General features: G+C 41.6%; 1 protein-coding gene across 1 annotated transcript in view; it reads left to right on the top strand.

Moving 5' to 3' along the window:
• The window catches only part of LOC105926836 (adhesion G protein-coupled receptor A2), a 57,445-nt gene extending 39,732 nt beyond the window's left edge, over nucleotides 1–17,713 (top strand). Inside the window, exons 3-19 of the mRNA XM_036144476.1 lie at nucleotides 5,721–5,792; nucleotides 6,602–6,673; nucleotides 6,773–6,844; nucleotides 7,848–8,011; nucleotides 9,162–9,375; nucleotides 9,480–9,644; nucleotides 9,720–9,918; nucleotides 10,000–10,149; nucleotides 11,608–11,769; nucleotides 12,013–12,213; nucleotides 12,346–12,535; nucleotides 13,521–13,729; nucleotides 13,811–13,938; nucleotides 14,035–14,158; nucleotides 14,246–14,394; nucleotides 15,481–15,570; nucleotides 15,721–17,713. Of these exons, the coding sequence (XP_036000369.1) occupies nucleotides 5,721–5,792; nucleotides 6,602–6,673; nucleotides 6,773–6,844; nucleotides 7,848–8,011; nucleotides 9,162–9,375; nucleotides 9,480–9,644; nucleotides 9,720–9,918; nucleotides 10,000–10,149; nucleotides 11,608–11,769; nucleotides 12,013–12,213; nucleotides 12,346–12,535; nucleotides 13,521–13,729; nucleotides 13,811–13,938; nucleotides 14,035–14,158; nucleotides 14,246–14,394; nucleotides 15,481–15,570; nucleotides 15,721–17,149 (3,790 nt within the window). The 3' untranslated portion in view covers nucleotides 17,150–17,713. The remainder of the gene's footprint in view (nucleotides 1–5,720; nucleotides 5,793–6,601; nucleotides 6,674–6,772; nucleotides 6,845–7,847; nucleotides 8,012–9,161; nucleotides 9,376–9,479; nucleotides 9,645–9,719; nucleotides 9,919–9,999; nucleotides 10,150–11,607; nucleotides 11,770–12,012; nucleotides 12,214–12,345; nucleotides 12,536–13,520; nucleotides 13,730–13,810; nucleotides 13,939–14,034; nucleotides 14,159–14,245; nucleotides 14,395–15,480; nucleotides 15,571–15,720) is intronic.
• Nucleotides 17,714–20,088: the final 2,375 nt, after the last annotated feature.

The raw sequence follows: 20,088 nt of genomic DNA, 5'->3' as shown, positions 1-20,088 counted from the left end.
TGAGAGTGTTGTCGACAGCCACTAGAATGGTGCATTTACTGACTGGAAAATGATGGGACTTTTTTGTTTCCAATGGGCTGGTCAAAGGTTAGGTCCCAATCAAGCAGAAAATGTATTAATTCTAGTCACCATCTAATTACCAGTGCACCTTTAGGTTATGTAGTAAACAGTTCACATAGTTTAAAAAAAACTTACTGTACAACTGCTGCGCTGGTTTGGAGGCCAAAAGGGACAAAATGAAATAAATTCATAAATATATCATTAAATCACTAATCAAAAACTGTATGATCATTCTGCTCTGTATGTTTCCTATTTCTAAAGATCAGTGATGACCTGAGAATGTGTGTTTTCATACTGTGTTACTTTTGTGTGGCCTGTGAGAAGTTGAGATCTACACAATCACGGTGCAGAATGGATTGTGATGATAAAAACAGGCTTCTCTAAACTCAACAAAACCAGATTGGTTTATGTCTAAATTGTGCATATTTGTTTAAGTCATGATGGGATGATTTAAGCATTGTCTTTTAAACCTCCAACATTCTGATATTTCATTGTGGTGTAGGCGGGCTAGCATCATCTAGAGCCACCCTCAGTCCATGTTGCATAAGCTTTTTAACTTGGAAAACCTATTCTGTGATCTTGTAACCCAAACATATAAATTCTCTCAATAAAATATAAAAAGCATTTTGCTTTTGACCAATGAAGGCTGAGACCTCAAGCCAAATTGTTATTGCATCTTTCTGAAAACAGCAACTCAGCTACAACAGTCGTACATATGTCTACATCCAAAAGCTATCAGTATAGAGCAAAACGTACTCTCTTTGATCCATGTTGTTGTAAGTCTTTTGAATTTTAAGCAATAAAATGTAGAATGAAGAAGTTTATTACAAAGATACAATCTCAAAATTGGCAGCAATTTGAGAAAGAAAAATCAGTTTTCAATATGTAACGTTCTGAATTTGCGAAATGGGCGACACATCCATCAGCATTGTTGCCATGCAGCAGGACAGTTAAAAGAGGTAAAAGAATTATATTAAGGATGAAAACAACACAGAAAAAAAACAACAAATGACAGCGATGCAATACATAATATCAACTGTTTATTATCGTTCTAGTATGGCAGCAGCGTTCAGACACTGGTGCAAACGCAAAGATTGTTGAAAGACTAGCAGCATTTTCATTTTTTATCTCTCAGATTAGGAACAGAAAATACACAAAGATTAAACAGACCTAGTCAGCCATATTGTCTCCAAATGGAAAATGCATGCTCGGATTAAAATGCACCGAGGTCAGCATTAACACAGAAAATACTTACTTTTGTATGTCTGTGTAAAGGGCAGACAGGGTGTGAGAGACAGGGTTGAGGGAGAGGAAATGGCGAGCAGCGCCTCGTCTTTCACCACCGCACTAATGAGCCCAGCGACACACAGACTGGAAACAGGAGCATTGTTCCCCCTGCTGTCCAGGTCAACAAATCCTTCTCACACACAGAAACAAATGTACATCAAGAGTTTGACACACTTAGCGCGCACACTGTAACAGATCCACAGGGCCAGGGACACTTACATATATGCATATTTATTTTTTAGCGAATTATATATATATATATATATATATATATATATATATATATATATATATATATATATATATATATATATATTAGAAAGTGCAAAAGGAGTGATTAATCAACCTTTTTAACATGACTGAAAATGATTTCCTCACATCCTGTCTGACACGGGGCCTTAGACATAAAGCGCTTGGCTGTGCTCTCCAACACAATGCCTTGGTTGGAGTCCAGAAATCTTCCGCCCCATCGTTATAACCTCTCCCCTGTCTGTAATTCGCATTTGAGCAAAGGCTTAGAAAAATCTTGGACCAGGACAAAACCAATAATCTTTTGAGCGTAGTCTAACCATACCACATGTTGTAGTTTTTTTTTTTTTTTTTTTTTTTTGCTTTTTTGCTGGAAGCCATTTTCAAAAACAATTTCCCCTACGCTAGTTTGCCCAAAAAAAGCTCATCTCTTGGAACGTGGACTGAGCAGTGGTTAGGAGATGCCTGAGGGTTTTAAACTGCATGAGGCGACGTGGTCAAGAATAGCAATCATTGACAATCATTGTGGAAAAAGTGACCTGAAAGTCCCATGAGGACTTCCATACTACTGAGCAGTTGTGGTTAAATAACAAAAAGACAAAAAAGCAACAACAGCATAGAAGTTTTTTTTTGTTTTGTTTTGCTTCTGTAAAAAAGGAATCTATAAGAGCTCACAGCAACTCACTTGTACTGTGGATACGCATCCATTCCTATGGTGTGGACACACATCATGGGAATGGATTAAGCTCTGTTATTTCCACTCAGCTATTAAAAAGAGTTTTTGACTCTAAATATAGTGCAGGTTGGTTGGCAACATCTGGCTGAGTAGCTTGGCAAATAGTTGGGAAAGTGAAATGAGAGAAGGGTGGAGATAACAGCAGCAGATAGAAACCAGAAGGAGATACAGTCATCTTTATTTTTGATTTGCAGTCGTCAAAGATACTATGATAAGAGCCTTTTTTTAAAGGGGGACATTAAAATAAACAACATTGCCAGGGGTCTAATATCTAAGTGATATTTCTATTTATATAAAGAACACATCCTTTTTACTGTGTTTCTTAGTCACTTGTATTTGAGCTTGTAGCTTATGATAGCTCCATTTCCATCTTTGAAGATGGGAAAATAAACGTAACGTAAAGGTAAGAAAGTAACTGGGGGGAATGCAGCTGAGCATGCAGACAAAGGTTAGCGAAGAGTGATGACGTTATGCCCAGAACATTGAACTTGGACCACGATGCAGACACAGCAGCAACCAGAAAAGATAGCGATGGCAAAGTCTGGCGCTCGAATGTCAGTTTCTGCGTCAGTTCTGTCACATCAGAAATGTGTTTCAAAATTGAGCACACCTCCAAAATGTTAGAGCTTTTATTTCCAAACACATTAATGATTTGAGAACCCCTCCAGTTTGTTACAGATCAAAATCTGAAAAAAAAAATAATCATATTTGTTCAATCAATCCGCAGTAGGTGAAGAAAAAGGCATATTAGGCTGCTCAAAAACAGTCCCTCCTGTGCTTTCAATTTGGGGGGGGGCCCGGTTGTGTCGGGAAGGGCATCCGGTGTAAAAACTCTGCCAGGTCGGTGTTCAAGCTGTAATGACTTGCAGCCAAGAAGGGAAAAGCCAAAAGGCCTCACACATGCTGTTCAGATATGTAACAAAATCTGCAAAGATTTACTGTATAAAGTAAAAAAGGCTTGGAGATTTAGCTTTCCTGTGAACCAGTGAACTAATTATTTAGATGTACAGCCACTCTTTCTGAAAGGCAATTTATGTCTGCATTGCATTGATTGAGATGACTTCTGGGGCCTGTGATCAGGTATTCCAGCTTCTTGGTTTTGCCCTGTAAATGCCATGTTTGATGTCGCCTAATAGGGCTCCTTTTGGATGGAATTCCTTAGTTTATCTGTGGTTGTTGTCCTGTTAAGACACACATTTCAACGGCATTTTCTGTTTAGCAAAAAGCAACGTGACCTCTGAAAGTATTTTGATGTATTTAAATGAATCACTGATCCCAAGTAGGTGATTAACAGGCCCAACATCCCAGCATGAGAAGCATTCACTGTGTACTTCACAGTGGCTTGAATTCACTGTTTGGGTATCGCCTGACAAACTGTCCACAACTTCCAGACCCCAAAAAACTATCTTACTTTCATCAGTTTTTAAAATGTGGCTCCGTTTCTTTTCAAACTAGTGAATTGTAATTTTTTTATCTTTTATTTTTCCAACATTGGGACTTTGTATGGGCTTCTTGCTGAGAGCTTGTTTCCACACACACGCATAACTTACCATCACCCTGACGTGATCACTCTGGAGAGGATCATTCTGTGGGTCTTTGCCATTTTGGCTCTTCCTCAATCCATTTCAGTGGTACTTTGCTGGTTCCTTGCAAGTATCTTTCATTTTAGTCTAAATTTTAAAGCATTTGATGTTATTTGATGTCGTTTTCTGCATTTCTTTACATGTTTTCTCTTCTCCAATCAATTTTTTAATCAACGTAAATTTTTCTTGTTGAAATATTCTGGAATGATCCATTTTACATAGATTATCATGGCGGGTTGTGTGATAACCAGAATGCTGCCAGCGTCCTTAAATAAGGCCCACCTGTTTGACACGTGGTGAATAACCTGACTGATTAAACTCCACACTCTCTGAATTCATCAGTCAGTCACACATCATCAGCAGCCTACGTGTAACGACTTATGGAATCTCTTGGCTTCGTGTTACTCTATAATTTCAAAAACAGCGTTTGATCTGGATAACGATGTTGGACTGCCATTACTTTGAACGCAACTGTATTAAGACCGTGGGGGGAAATACGATCTGAGAGAAGTAGCTTGAAGCCATATTTATGTGGGATCTATGGCTCTCGTGCTTCTCTGAGCAACTGTGCCACAGAACCCTTCATATCAGCGAGCTGTGCAGTGGTTGTGTAAATCACGGCAGCAGTGAATGGAAGCAGCTCAAAACGTCACTTTCTCTACACCTAATCAGTCAGTGTGCTGCTCTTGTTGGTTTAACTGCAATAAAGTAATGCTGCAGTCAAAACGTTGTTCTGGAGACGCCGTCTTTCACGCCACTACAACTCTACAGCTAGTTTTTCTCTCAGCACGTCGTTTGAACCTAAAAAGCCACTTCAAGCTTACGCGACACATGTGGCGGTTGGAAGGGAAGTCAAAACGCAGATTAACAACCTCTTATTAATTTGAGTCGGGCACAGAAGAAGAAAAAAAATCACTGCTGGTACTAATTATTGTGGGTAAATGTTTGGAGAGAGTGGTTATTGGTTTAATATGTGCATTAAATCAGGCAATGCTTGGCAATCTATGGATGTCTGCAGACATTCTGTCCTGGCCAAGGACACATCAAGAATAAAAGCACGTTTTTCTCTGAGAAACACCTCTAGTTGACTTGATAGCCTGGCTGCTGAATCCAGCTGCCATGGGGGTATGAACTGTGTTGTGTCCTTTCCCCCCTAACATTCGGGTTGCTCCTTCCCTTGCAACCAAGATCCCCGTGGTTTGATAACCCTGGGGCAAAAGGTTTAGTCAGCAGACAAACTGTTTTTGGTGGGCCAGGAGAAATCCATTCTCAAATATTTACTTTGAAAAATCCTGCTAACTTTTCCTGCACAAAGGATTCAATGTGAGTCCTCACTCCCTACTTTTTCCCCGTTACTGATAAGCTGTCAAAAACCCGTAAAGCATATAGCACCTGATAAACGGTCCTTTTTGCAGTATATGCTTTTATATAAACAAGACCTAACTTTTTATTCCAGAAGTCTTTGCCTCACAACTGGGTTTTATATAATCCATTTGTGGCAAAAAATGCCCCCTCAAGCTCAGCATTTCACCCTAAGATGTTTGAACAGGCTGGTCTCACCAATCATGCAATAGAAAACTGAACATGCTGCGCACAGAAAGAAAGCAGAACAGCAAATCCCAAAAGGACACGTCAAGTTTCGTGATTTTTATTTAATAATAACAATAATGCATTTTATTTATAGGCGCCTTTCTCAACACTCAAGGTCACCTTACAGAATCAACGATAAACCACTCAATCCAATAAACATCTATTTATTTCATCTCTGCACACATATACTAACACATCTCCTTTTCTGTTTCCAGGGATCTGAAGCACAACCTAATCAGCACCATCATGCCCGGAGCCTTCCAAGGCCTATCCGAGCTTCGGAAGCTGTGAGTAGACATAGAAGCGTGCCTCTAAGTCCAGTCACATACAAAGTAAACAATTCTAGGTTTTTGTCCAGAGGTCAGTAACTCAGTTAAAGCTCCTGACAGATGCGGTGTGTTATATGCGGCGACTAAAATCTGTTTGAACGTGAAGGTTTTAAAAAAATGTTAATTAGGACACCAGTGAAAACTACAGGACGCCATCCCTAAGGCCTCTGTAGGAAATGTGACCAGCCAACCTTGTGCAGCAGCTTGCTGCTCCAGTCTTGTACGTCTGTACCCTGATGCTACGTTGTAGCGTGGGTCGAAAGTGTTTGTCTGCGCTACGCTGCGTGAGTCCTCGTCCCTCCTCCTTCTTCTTGTATTTTCCCTGCAAGGTCTGGGGCTTCTCAAAACAAACAGGGGGAGATAAACACATGCTCTGGACAGCTCTCTGCTGGGTAGTGTCAGAGGTGCAGCAGAGCAGATCCCTCCCTGGCTTCAGCTATACATCACACTCAGGGGTGGACTGTAGAACAGGGGCCCTGCTTTACCCTGCTGATGATAAAGCTTTCCTCGGATCCTTTGGGGTCCTGATAAGGGAAAGTGCCTGGGACTGTTTAGATTTGAGCTGTCTATGATTCTGAAATTAAGTCTGCGTTCTGCAGTGGTCTCTGCAGACACCGGGGAGGTCCCGCGAAGTTCAGCTGGATGTCAAATGGATATGTAATATTGCATCTGTGGGCAAAGAATGAGTCAAGACACAACAATCTGTTGCCAGGGAGACATTAATTTGATAACAGCTAACACATTCCTTTGTTGTTTCACACTTTTAGCGACCTGTCCAACAACCGCATCGGCTGCCTGACTGCAGACATGTTCCTGGGACTGACCAACCTCAGTAAACTGTAAGACACAGACCCACCACTTACATAAAATATGTTCAACTCTGACCTGTTTCTGGGGTTTTGAAATAAATTATTTATGTATCATGTGTGTTCTCACAGGAACCTCTCTGGCAACATCATCTCAACCCTGGATCAAGGGGTTTTTGAGGAGCTGCCTTCCCTCAAGCTAGTGTGAGCAATAAAATGATGACCTGACTCAAATATATGACTAAATAAAAACAATACACTCTTTTTGAAAGCTAATGAAAGACCTTAAACTTTTCCACATTTTGTCATGTTACAGCCACAAACTTTAAGATCTTTTGTTAGGATTTTATGTGAAAGACCACCAAAAGTAATGTCTAATTTCAAATTCAAAGAAAAAGTCTTCTCTTGACCCTTTATACAGGTTAAAATCATCCCCTGGTCCCTACTTTCACTGGCATGAAAGAAGGATTTCCTTAGCCTTTGCACATCTCTTTTTACAAAATAGCTAAAGCTTAGTCTGATTGAATAGAGAGTGTCTATGAATAGCAACATTTAGGTCTTATGGCAGATTCTTAGTTGGATTTTGGTCTGGACTTTGACTGGGCCATAACATAAAAATGCTTTGATCTAAGCAATTCTTTATGTTCAGGGTTTAAAGATTGGTTATTGTTTTATAACTGAAGCCTAGTTTAAACTTCTCTGCAGCATTCTCCCTTTCCGCGGTCTTCCTTGGTCTTCGTGATGCTGTTTGTTTACTATTCATCTCTCACAAATCTATGAGGCCTTCATAGAGCAGCGGTAAAATTAGTGAGATTAAATTATACAAAGGTTGAATCCGTTTACTAAATAGGTGATTCATGAGGGACTTGGTTGCACAGAACCTTTATTTTGTGGGTATTGGATTAAAAAGGGGTAAAGTTTTAAAAAGAAAAAAAAAGAGTTTTATAATTTTCTCTTCCCTTCCTTGTTATGCATCACTTTGTGTTGATTTCTTAATAAAATATGCAGAAGTTTGTGGTTGTAATGTCATCAAAAGTGAAAAGGTTGTGAACACTGTTGCAAGGTACCATCCAAATTAATTTCTTTTTATCTGTTAAAACACATAATGCCATGCATTTGTTTCATTTGATTTTCATGTGTTTCCATGAGTTTAACCAGAGGTAGAGCGAGCATAACCTCTTTTAATGAATGGCCATTCCCATTGCAGAAACTTCGAGTCAGACTACTTGGCCTGTGACTGTGGGCTGCGCTGGATGCCGAGTTTCTTTCGCAGGCGCTCAGTGCGTGTGGGAGACGAAACCCTGTGTGCCTTCCCCAGGACCCTGAGGGGAAAGCCCCTGCAAAGACTGAGAGAAAGTCAGCTAAGCTGTGGTGAGGAACTGGCAGCATTTAAGTGCAGGAATGAGGCGGGTTACCGCTTTAGTTCAGAGAGCAATACCATGCAAATGACAGTCACTGGATAATGAAGTTCTAGACCGTCTTAGCTATTTAGAACTTTTACCCCAGCAGTAGTTAATCTTGTAGTATCAGCAATGTATGCTGACAGCCATCCCTATGGGTTGAGTTAAAACTTCTGCTGTCTGCATCCAGTTGGCTGCTGAATAGCAAGCTGATAACAGTTCCTTGGAAAAAGTATTCACACGGCTTGGACTTTTGCAAAATGTTTCTCACAAACCACAAACTTCAGTTTAATTTCTATCGGTTTATGCGATGGACCAACAAGATGTGGGTAAGTGAGATGTGAGAGAATATAATGTATTGCTTTCAAAAGAAATTTAAAAGTATGCCAGTCATTTCTTTTCATCCCCTTTACTGTGATGCTACTAAATGAAACCTATGGCAACCGATTGCAAAACTAACAACTGCACAATCACTGGGGATGCACCATCCCTACTTTAAAACATGGTGGTTGCAGGATCATGCTCTGGGGATGCCATCATTCATTAGTGATGGGGAAGCTAGTTACAGATGATGGGTAAGAATCCTTTCCGACAGGAGAACTCTAAACAAGTGTTAAAGGAAAGGTTTAGGAATTTGTTCAGACCAAGCATATTTTTGTGTTTGGTCTGAATGGCCCAGTCAAAGTCCAAAGCTGTATATAACTGGTTGCTTTTGAGAGACGCTCTCCCACAACCTGATGAGCTTGAGTTTTGTTACAAAGAGCAAAGGTTGAATATTTCCATAAACTCTCGAAATAGGACTTTTGACTGAACAGTGTCGACTTAGACCAAAGTATTTTTTATCTACTTTTGAAAAATAGATAATTTATCATTTCACCTAGAACTCACCTCCATCTCACAACTACATACTGCTTTGTATTATTCAATCACACAAAACCTCAAGAAGTTACAAATATGTTTTTGGTTGTTGGTCACAGTAAGCGGGAAAATTCCAGGGCTATAAATACTTTTTTTTTCAAATGAGGAAACATTTAGCTGAATGTGGATTGTGAGACTTCAGTCCGCTTTCCTGTGTGAGCCGTAATGGTGAAATATTTGTGCTTTCACACCGTGTTGCTCAGATGGTCCACTGGAGCTGCACACCTTGTCGCTGCTGCCGTCCCAGCGTCAGGTCGTCTTCAGAGGCGACCGGCTGCCCTTCCACTGCACGGCTGCTTTGGTGGACAAGTTCACCAGCTTACACTGGCGTCACAATGGTCAGGTGGTGACGTCTGATCCCGAGAGAGGTGTCCAGCTAGAGGACAGTGTGGTGCACGATTGCACCTTCATCACCAGGTACGGTAACTGCTCCTCTTCGTGAAACTGTTTCTGATGTATTGTTCAAATTGAAATTTTTTTTAAAAACATCTGAATTTTTTTAACAATCTGTTTGCATTCAGTGAGCTTATACTATTCAACGTTCACGTGGAGGCAAGCGGACAGTGGGAGTGTGTGGTTACTACTGGGCGGGGAAACACCTCTCGCACTGTTGAAATCTTAGCGCTGGAGAACAGCGCCGCCTTCTGCCCAGAAGACAAAGTTATTAACAACCGTGGGGAGTTCAGGTCAGTTGCATTCAGTCGCAGTAGATTTAAGTTTTAACTTTTCGCTAAACATATGTTGTTTTTATTATTCTGCAGATGGCCAAGAACTCTGGCTGGCATTACCTCCCATCAGTACTGTCTTCAGCATCCCTACCCCTCCTTTTCTGTGGAGGTGGTAGCGGAGCAGAAAAAGGCCTCCCGATACTGTGACCGATCCGGAAAGTGGCTCGACGGCGACTACTCCAGCTGTCAGTACACCAACGGCATCACGCGTGTCCTTCATACCTTCATCTTGGTTAGTGATGGTGTTGATGCCACCGTGTGCAGAGTCATGACCTGACAGCACAACTAACCCTGATTTACTTCTGCATCTCAGACACCCATCAATGCATCCAATGCGGTGACTGTAGCCCATCAAGTGCGGACGTACACGCTGGAGGTGGCTGGTTTCACTGACTCAATGGATGTGCTGTACATCGCAAAGATTATGGAGAAGCTTATGGAATATGTCAGACAGCTGCAACAGGTGAGAAAGGTCTCAAAGTTTGAGTTTTTTTTTAACAATCATTTAATTTTGAGATGTACCAATCTGAGATTTTAGGGCCTGTTTCTGAATGAATTTCTTTTTTAAAAAATTTAACAAATAACAACAAAATACTTTTTTTATTTCTAGATCAATTAAAACTTGTCTTAACAAAGATTATCTCAAAAAAGCCCAAAGTTACAGAGCTATCTCACTCTGTGGTACTAAAAAATAAGCAAAGTACCCCAGGTCACAGAATAAAGGCATTTAGAAATAGCAGAAATAAGCCCATCTCCCTTTCTTATAAGTATGAAATATAATTTTTCAAGACCCATTTTAAATAGTTTCTAACATTGTGCAATTTATTTAGGAAAAACATCTGGTTTAAAAGCTGTAACCTAACTGTAGGGGAGTATTTTTTATTATTTAAATAAGACAGAGAGGCCCAGTCTCAACATGTGTGATAGAGAGCAGTCCATGTTACACAGCCCTGCAATTAAACTAAAAGTGTATGATAGACATTAGCATGTGAAAGACATTGTGAATTACTTTCAATCGAATCATAAACCTGTGGGAACATGTTTGTAAACATGTTACAGAATATGAACTGGGCTGGTGATTTATTTGATTTCCAGCAGGGGGCATCAAAAAGCCATCGTGGCTTTAGGAAAGAACCTGTTTTCAAGTCAATTACTTTTTGTTTTAATGTTCCTCAATCCTTTACCTGATGTAAGTGGGACAAACAGTCCCTGGCCGGGTGTGCGGGGTCTGTGACAATGCATCTGGCCCTTTTCTGGACTCGTGCAGCATAAACCATGTCCAGATTCTGCAGACGGTATCCCACAATCCCCTGTGCTGCCTCACCAACCATGCACCCAAGTTCCCATACCACCCTGTCACAAGGCACAAGATGCTTTCTATTGTAGCTCTAAAGAAGTTTTTTAGCAGCTAGGGAAAAAAACTCATTTACAGAGCTGACTTTTTAAACTCTGTGCAGCATTTTTCATTAACAATTTGCACTCTTAGCTTTACTATGTGTGTATTCCTTGCAGAGTAAATAGACCCTTAGACCCTAGAATTGGTCTCTTTAAAATGATAAAACTGAACAGTTTTGCTGTATTAACAGCAACATACCCCTACAAAAAAACTGTATTCTAAAGCTTCTCACAGCTTTTGCGATTTCCTTTGACCACAGTTTTAAACCCGTCAGTCAGATTACAAAAATAGCCACAGTAACAATTTTCTTACTGAAGAGTGTTGCCGTCAGGGCAACATGACCAATAATTTATGTGCAGTTGTGTAAATACTATGTAGTAGAAAAGCATTACCTATATACAGCTTTTAAAACTGAACCGTGTTTAAAACTGCAGTGCTTTGAAGTTTGATTCTTATGTATGAAATATGTATTCAGTGACCATCTCATCCTTAAAGATGATGACAAGCAAGCTGTGTTTGTTGCAGTTGTCAGAGGTGATCGTTGATATAGGCAGCAACATGATGCAGGTGGATGACCAGATCCTTGCGCTTGCTCAGAGAGAGAAAAGCGCATGCAGCTCCATCGTCTACTCTCTGGAAACCTTAGCTTGGCCTCAGCTACATGGTCGATCTCAAGACTTCTCTATGGTATGAAGGACTATTGATCTGAGTTTTCATCTGTTATATACACTGGTATTTGATCATCATGTTTGCTCTCTTCCCATTATAACAGTATTGTATGGCACTTATGAGAATATGTAGGTGGTTTTGATTATGGATTTTGCTTGTGTGATAAAACAAAGCTATGGCTTGTCTTAAATTGTCATGTTTCAACACACACAGCATTGTGGGAACATTTCTTCCCTATAATATTTGATTTGATTTTCACAGGTGTCTAAGAACATAGTGATTGAAGCCCACCTGATCCGACCAGCCCACTACACTGGTATAACCTGCACTGCATATTACCGTCGCGACATGCCAGCGGGACGTCCAGGAGTGGAGGTATCAGAGCCTGCTCCTCGACAACTTCTTCATTTCCGCTGCAGCACAGGCTCCCATAACACATCCCTCAACAACTTTCCCCTGAAGGTGAGGCTTTTCTCGCACGCCCCTTTTCTTTCCGCTGCTCCATTAGCAATCAGATATGTTTATTTTGCATTGAACCTTTATCGTGAACTTCATTAAGAATGATCTGCATGCTTTTTTTGTTGTTTTCTTTAGAATTCTGTAGCCCTGGCGTCTGTGACTCTTCCAGCCACTTTGTTTCCCCCGGATGCTGCTGTGGACTGTAAGCTGCAGTTTGTGGCTTTCCGAACTGGAAGCTTTTTTCCTCTGCTGCCAAACTCAAGCAATGCTGCTGAACAATCCCGCAGACGAAGTGTCAACACTCCTGTCATCTTTGTGGGCCTTGGTAAAAAAGACAAAAAAATATACTTAATTTGAAGGGGACATATCATGCAAAATCCAATCTTTTAGCCCTCAAATGCATTTTATTGTGTACTTGCCTTCTCCAGTAGGGAAGAAATCATTAATATAGTCTCTCATAGACTGCATAGCTATCTTTATATTCTGCTTGGAGCATATAAGTTTTCCTATTGCTTAATAATTTTTTTTTTAACAATTACGTCACATAGATGCGAAGTGCCGCCTTTTGCATTTAAAGAGACAGTCACACCAGAACAGGGAAAAAGTGGGACAGTCGGACAAGAACGAGGAATTCAGGCCAAAGCATTGCATATATATATATATATATATAAGAGCTTAAAAGCATGATATGCCCCCTTTGATTTCCGTTTGATGTGTGTATAACATTAATAAAGCATATTGTCATTCTATTTCAAATTGTATTTTCTGTAAACTTTATCAGTTTTGTTAAACCACAATAATCATGCAATTTTACTACCTCCAGAAGGTTTGGCAAAGAAAGGGGCCATCAGTAATCTTAGGTTGTCATATTTTATTTGCAAATGTTGCTATGGCTGAAGTGTGAATTAGGATTAAAAAATTAGGATTAGGACTGTTTTAAACAACCTAGTAGTCAAGAAGATTATTTTTTCAAGTATCTACAAATCAAAATTCTGATAGTGGGATGCTTTAGAACATCTATTTTAAGCTTTGCAACATTGCACTAGGCGATACTTATCAAATCTTGCTCGCTGTCCCCTGAAGACTCAATATTTAAACACTTTTATTGTAAAAAAATAATAAGAATTATATTGGTCAAGTGACCATTAAATTACAGGAACACAATTTGTTCTTCATTTTGGATCCTTTCCCTTTTCTTGCAAGCTTTGCTATTGTTTTACCTATTCGCAGTAATACGATTCCCAATTTTTGTGCCTAAAACGGAGATAAATCTATGTAATTTTATGCTGACCAACACCTCCCACTGACAGACGGCTGCACCATGTGGAACTACTCTGATCCCATCTGGGTGTCTCTGCGCCACTTGACCCCGGGCACCGATGCAGTGGCAGCCCAGTGGAGCCACACAGCACCAGGGAAGCAGGGAGGCTGGAGTCAGCAGGGCTGCCAGCTCGTTCGCAGCGACAGCAGCACTTCCACCATGCGCTGCTCTGTGCTCGGCAACTATGCCGTGCTGCAGGTAGGGGAAGCTTAAAGTCAGGATCACTGGGACAAAACGTTGCTGAAAGCTTCATCTGGCTCACTTTTGATTTCTCTGTAGGAAGTGCCAACCTTCCCCAACTCCAACTCAGTCTCTGTGACAGTGCTCCACCCTGTGGTCTACGCGTGCACTGCAGTGCTGCTTCTCTGCCTCTTCACCATCATCATCACGCACATCCTATACCACAGGTGCTGGAGTGTGCTGGTCATACAGACTTCCTGCTAGCAACGGCTGTTTGCCATTGCTCTTTCTTATATTCTTTTTTGTCTTTATGTTTTCTACAGCTCAATACAGATATCAAGAAAAAGTTGGCACACCTTGCTGAATACCTGTTTCCACATCGCCATGACATCAGCTATCTATGCAGGAGGCATAAGCCTAACTAGTTATCCTCTAGTCTGTCAGGCAGTAAGTTTTACTTTAGGATGAAATGTTGAACCTTTTTTTTTTTATTTCACACTTCACACCTGATCACTCTGCTGCTCTACATGACAGGTGGGCATTGCCCTTCACTACTCTTCACTGTCCACGCTGCTGTGGATCGGGGTCAGCGCCAGGGTCATTTACAAAGAGGCAGTGTGGAGAACACCCCGACAGATGGAGGGAGAGCCTTCCCCTCCACCTACTCAGCGACCTATGCTCAGGTCAGCGAACAAGCCACCCATGATCCTTCACCCACTTCCTGTACCATGTCAGTATGGTCGCTATGCTTTAGACCATTGCAGAGGCTCCCATGCTGGGCCACCCAAACTACGCTCGTATAAAGGCAGTCATTGTGCCCGATAACCATAGGCCTACTGATTTTAGAAAACCTAGAGGGGGAACTCACAGAGTACAGCTGTGGGGCTAGAAAAAGACATCTGACCGGATCATTTTAGAGATGTGTAGAGGAAGAATTTGTGACACCAACAGAACAGAAACTGTGGGACTTGTCATAAATTTGAGTTGAATGATTCAAGGACTGCACTGTCTTCATCACAATTTCCCCTTTGTTCCCCAAACTTTTTTTTCCCTTTGCCTATGATCTTAAAACCGCAATTATACAATTTACCCCTGACCACCATGGACTGCAGTGGTCAGTGCCTTTGTTGTTCGCAGAACCAAAAGGTTTCAGGAGGTGATAAATCACTGACCTTTTGCATGGGCTCTGACCCTTTTGACAGTCTTTTCAGTAACAGCATGGTAGATTACACTGCTTAGATTGTTACCAATCAGAGGGGTCAAAAACATAAAAATTTAGCAATGTTATTGTTTTAGATCATCATAGACCAGTTAGTCCCTTTATATATTACACAGCATCCTGTGCAGTAGTAGTTTTAAACATGAATAATGTGCCTCCTGCCAGACCCAGGGTGCCTCTTTAAACAGTAGGCAAAGCAAAAAAGCTACATTGCCTCAAACAACTTTTGCATTTATTTTTTTTTTGTGTTCCAAGGCAGTGGAAGGGAGTGGCCACGCCTGTGTTCTGTACAGTCTAAGCACTGTAAGAAAACATGACTATTTTAGGTAATGGCGCTGAAGGAGATCTTTTGTTTGTCACATCTGACTCACTAAATAAAAATGACTAATTCACTGCTTTGAAAGGCTATGGACTGCATTTGAGAATCCAGTTCAAGATGTAAAGTGCTCTACCATTAATACAAACCTCCTACAGCTTCCTGCAGAACAGACAACCTTGATTTATTAGGGTCCAGGAGCTGTGCTCACAGTGTTTCCCTTTGTTGTTCTAGGTTCTATTTAATAGCCGACGGAGTTCCTCTAATCATTTGTGGAATCACCGCGGCTGTCAATGTCAACAACTATGGAGACAATAGCCCTTAGTAAGTGAATTGCTGTTTTATCCCCTAGCAATTTGACTTTTGACTTTGTTTTGTTTTGCTTGGTGCGGCAGTGAACCATTCAATGTTAAATACACAAAGAAATCATTGTTTTGCGCTGACTATCTTTTTTGCGTTGTTCTTTTCCTCCAGCTGCTGGCTGATCTGGCGCTCAAGTCTCGGGTCTTTCTTTGTCCCTGCTGGTTTAGTGGTGTTGGTGACTTGGATTTATTTCCTGTGCACCGTGTTTCCCCTAAGGCACCGTGTGTCCAAAGAATGCACAGCAACCACCCTGTCCTCTCCAGGGACCGAGGGCCTTCCTGCATTGGCAGGAAGCACCAGCCTGCTCTCCACGGACTCAGCGGGGAGACCCATAACCCCAGCCGTGCCTCCAGAGGATCAGTACTCGCTGAAGACACAGTTCTCCGTGCTGGTAGCCACCCACTTCCTGTTTGTGGCCCTTTGGTGTTGTGGAGCCATGGCAGTGTGGCTAACAGGACGCACGAGCTTGCTGTTCAGCTGTCTCTACGGGATAGTTGCCACAGTTCTGGGGGTGTTTCTGGTGGTGCACTACTGCTTCCGAAGGCGCGACGTGCAGGCGTCGTGGCTGGGCCGCTGCCCGGGCTACCGTCGCTCCCACCCCATGTCCACCTACACAAACAACACCTGCACCACCGGAACCGGAGTGCAGACATGCGAGCAAGGGTCCCAGCTCTTCATCAACTCCCATCCACCCGCTGACTCTCACAACTCGTCCTCAGCCAGGTCCTCGTCCACGCCGAGCGGCATCAGCAGCGTGGGACCTGGGCCGTGCAAGCTCACAAACTTGTTGCAGGTGGCGCAGGATAATCCAAGCAACACGGCGCGAGTCCCTACGGGCAACAACACCAGCACCAGCACAGACAACATCACAAAGCCAACAAACAACATTCTTCTCCCCTCCATTAACTCTTCGGCCCCAGTGCATCCCCAGAGAAGAAAAGTCAGTAGCAGAACTAAACAAGGGAGTAGTCAGCATTACCATCGAGGTGAGGGCAGAGGTCACTACCGCCTGAAAGCTCTGAGGTCTGCTGGAGGGGGCGGCAGTCTCGGAGCTTTGGGGCCGACGGGTTCGGAGCACTTCAATTCGTCGCACGGTGTTTACAAGCAGGCCACCAGCGAGAACGGCAGCATCCACCACAGTCTCTCAGAGAACCAGGCGAGCCTGCTGACGAACGGAAAGCGGGCGGGGGAGTCGGCAGCCACCAGCCCCTCCGAGGGGAGCGACGGGGGCAGCAGCGGAGGCCGCAAGCCCTTCCCTCTGCCGCCCTCTGCTGCCAGCAGAGTGGCCATGCACGGCACTCAGAGACGATGCTCCAGCAGAGACAACTTGAAAGTGGCAGCGGCATCTGCGGAGCGAGAGACAAAGCGCTGTTCTTATCCTTTGAACTGTGCGCCCACCACCGTGCCGGGGGCCGCTGCTCCGAACGGCACCCTGAAAACCTCGGTGCTCGAGCTCGAGCAGGACATGAGTGGCACAGACCAATCACAGAGTTCTGTGGGAATGAAGACTGGTTTGTGGAAAAGTGAAACCACAGTATGAGTTTCGGTGGACGTCTACGCATGACCTTAATGAAATGGTTATGTTTTAATGTTCCCATAACAATTATATAATTTAAGATATTACACATAAAGGCATCCAGGACCCTAAACTGGTACTCTTGCCTCTGTCGCATTGTAAGTTTGATGTGAAATATTAATGCAGTTTCTGTTATTGTCATGTTCAAGCATACGCATTTATTTTAATCACTTTACGAAAAATGTGTACAAGATTGTTTTTTTTTGTCATATGATGTTGTATTTGGATGCCTAATGAAAGCTTTATTGTTTTAGTTGTAAATTTCCTATGCAAATGAACTATAGCATAACAAGGAGTGCAAGCCGTCTGTTTCCAAATCACATCTATATGCATTTAATCTGAGGGCAACTTTTGACACTTATGTTATTGCCTATGCTCCTGTATGCACTTGTATGTTTGCAGTTGTGTGTGTGTATGTGTGCACGTGTGTGTATGTGTGCACGTGTGTGTGCATGTGTGTGTGTGTGTGAGCAGTGTATGAGTGTTGCTTTACAATCTCAGAGTGAATTAAAATTGTGGGAAAATTGACAATAGCAGGTTTAATTTGTTTTCTCATCTGTGCCTAAGAACGTTCCCTTATTTATGACCACAGAACAGAGAAAATAGTGCCTTACAAAAGTATCCCTACCCCTTAAACCTTTTCAAATTTTGTCACATTACAACCACTGACCTGTGTGTTTTATTCAGGTTTTTGTGGGCTAAATCAACATAGATTATTGCATAATTATATGTTAAAAAGAAGCATATACATTGCTTTCCACTTGTTTACAAATAGAGACCTGAGAGGTCAGTGTCCCACATGTATCCAGACCCCTTAATCCGATACTCTAAATAAAACACAGAACAAAAAACTCCCTTTAGAAGTCACCTAATTAGTAAACCGAGATGCTGTGTTTAACTTAATGTCAGTATAAACCCAGCTGCTCTGTGAAGCCCTTTATGGTTTGTTAGAGAACATTTGTTAACACAAAGAATTGTGAAGACCAAGGAACAGAGCAGACAGGTCTGGGATAAAGTTGCCAAGACGTTTAAAACAGGGTTTGGTCATAAAACAGTACCCCAGGCTTTTTAACATGTCACAAAGCTCTGGTCAATCCATCTTCTGAAGATGCAAAAGGTATAGCACTTGTTGAAACCCACCAAGACATCCACCTAAACTAACAACACAGGCAGGTGGTAATCAGAGAAACAGTCAAGAAGCTTGTGGTAACTCTGGAAGAGCTGCAGAGTTTCACACGTCCCACATGAGTTGTGAATTTCTGCTACTCGTCCAGATGTGATTGCTTTGCCTGAATAGAGCGTAGAGCCACAGTGGACAGTCGTCTGCATTGTCAATGGCTTTGCAGCAATCCCTCATATCGAGCATGCAGAGAAGAAAACTCACATTTAACAGGGAGAAAAAACCTCCAGCAGAACCAGGCTCAGTGTGAACGGCCATCTGCCTTGACCCACTGGGGGTTAGAGAAGACAGAGCAGAGACACAAAAGAGCACAGAAGCACACATTGATCCAGGAATCCTTTCTGTGTTATAGGGTAATGGCAGATGATCTGCCACCCTGCACAGCTAAACAGAACGCCAGGCCAGATGTACCTACTATGAAGAGAAAAAAAGACAGAGAGAGCATAAAATTAAAAGTTGAAATAACAACAAATAATGTCCGTCAAGATCTAAATCCAATTTATAATCTGTGACAAGATGTGAAGGTTGATGTTCATGTAAACTAGTATTTGAATCTGACTTGGCCTGAGCCAGCTTTAAAAGAAGAACAGGCAAAACTTTTGATTGCTAGAAACATACCCCAAAAACTGCAGCGAACAATAATGCTACAAAGTATTGAGTCAAACACTAAATAGAAATGCAACAACTCACATTTCAGATTGTTGTTTGTGTGAACATTTTATATAATTTTTCCACTTCACAATTATGTGGTAGTTTGTGTTGGTCTATCCAGTGAAATCTCGATTAAGTCGATTTTGTCATGCTGAGACGAGACAAAATGTTAAAAAAAATGTTTTCAAGGATTTAGAAGACGCAAAGCGCTGTAATTGGGTAGAAAAAATATTATTTTCTAATGTACTGCTAACTTTAACTTCCAACAAAGACGTTTTTCCAATCAAATGCTGGAATGACTGCTCCAATAACAGCAAAACGTTTGAGACTGAAACTTCTAAACGGATCTTTACTTTACTGCAGACGTGTAATTTTTGTTTACTATAGAAGTGTTGAAGATCTTTTCAATTAGTTATTTTAAATAAAATACTAGTCAGATAGTTGGTGCTTCATCAGAAATATTTTTAGAATAAGTACAAGGAACAAAAGGCAGACTTCTGTTTTCAGTCCTCCTTAGGACAGCGCAGTGGGGGAAAAAACCTGTCTTCCAACAACAAACTGTAAAGTTTGTCATCGTCCTTTGGTTTAGCCATTACACTTTGTTAATCTGGGTGTTTCAACATGCTCTTGGTGATGAATAATTTTGTGGTTAGAATGACTTCAGCACACACCAGGATGTGACTGTGACTCATACGTCCAGTGGCAAAACTATTTTAAACTCCAAGACAGCCCAGTTTTGTTCACATATCTATGTGAATTATAAAACTGTCCTGTAGGTTTGATATTTGCCATCTTAAAAACATTTATAATTTAGATCAAAGTTGCAAGGAGTCTTCAAAACAAGCTCCAGCTCCATCAGCAGTTCATATCTGCTGGTCCACTTGAACAACGTTCACTTTGTGCTTTTAATGATGCATTTGAACCATTTCATTGGTATTGCAAACATATTTTCATGACACGAACCAAATGCACCAATTTTAATTTGTTGTGGATTTTGCCTAATCCAAATTATACACACAAGCTGAATTTTAGACAACACAACCACACAATATTGGTAATATTAATTTGGTAA

The sequence above is a fragment of the Fundulus heteroclitus genome, chromosome 12 (genome assembly GCF_011125445.2).
Source record: "Fundulus heteroclitus isolate FHET01 chromosome 12, MU-UCD_Fhet_4.1, whole genome shotgun sequence".
Taxonomy (NCBI): Eukaryota; Metazoa; Chordata; class Actinopteri; order Cyprinodontiformes; family Fundulidae; genus Fundulus; species Fundulus heteroclitus.
The sequence above is the reverse complement of the archived record's forward strand: the minus strand, read 5'-3'. Positions and strand labels throughout refer to the sequence as shown.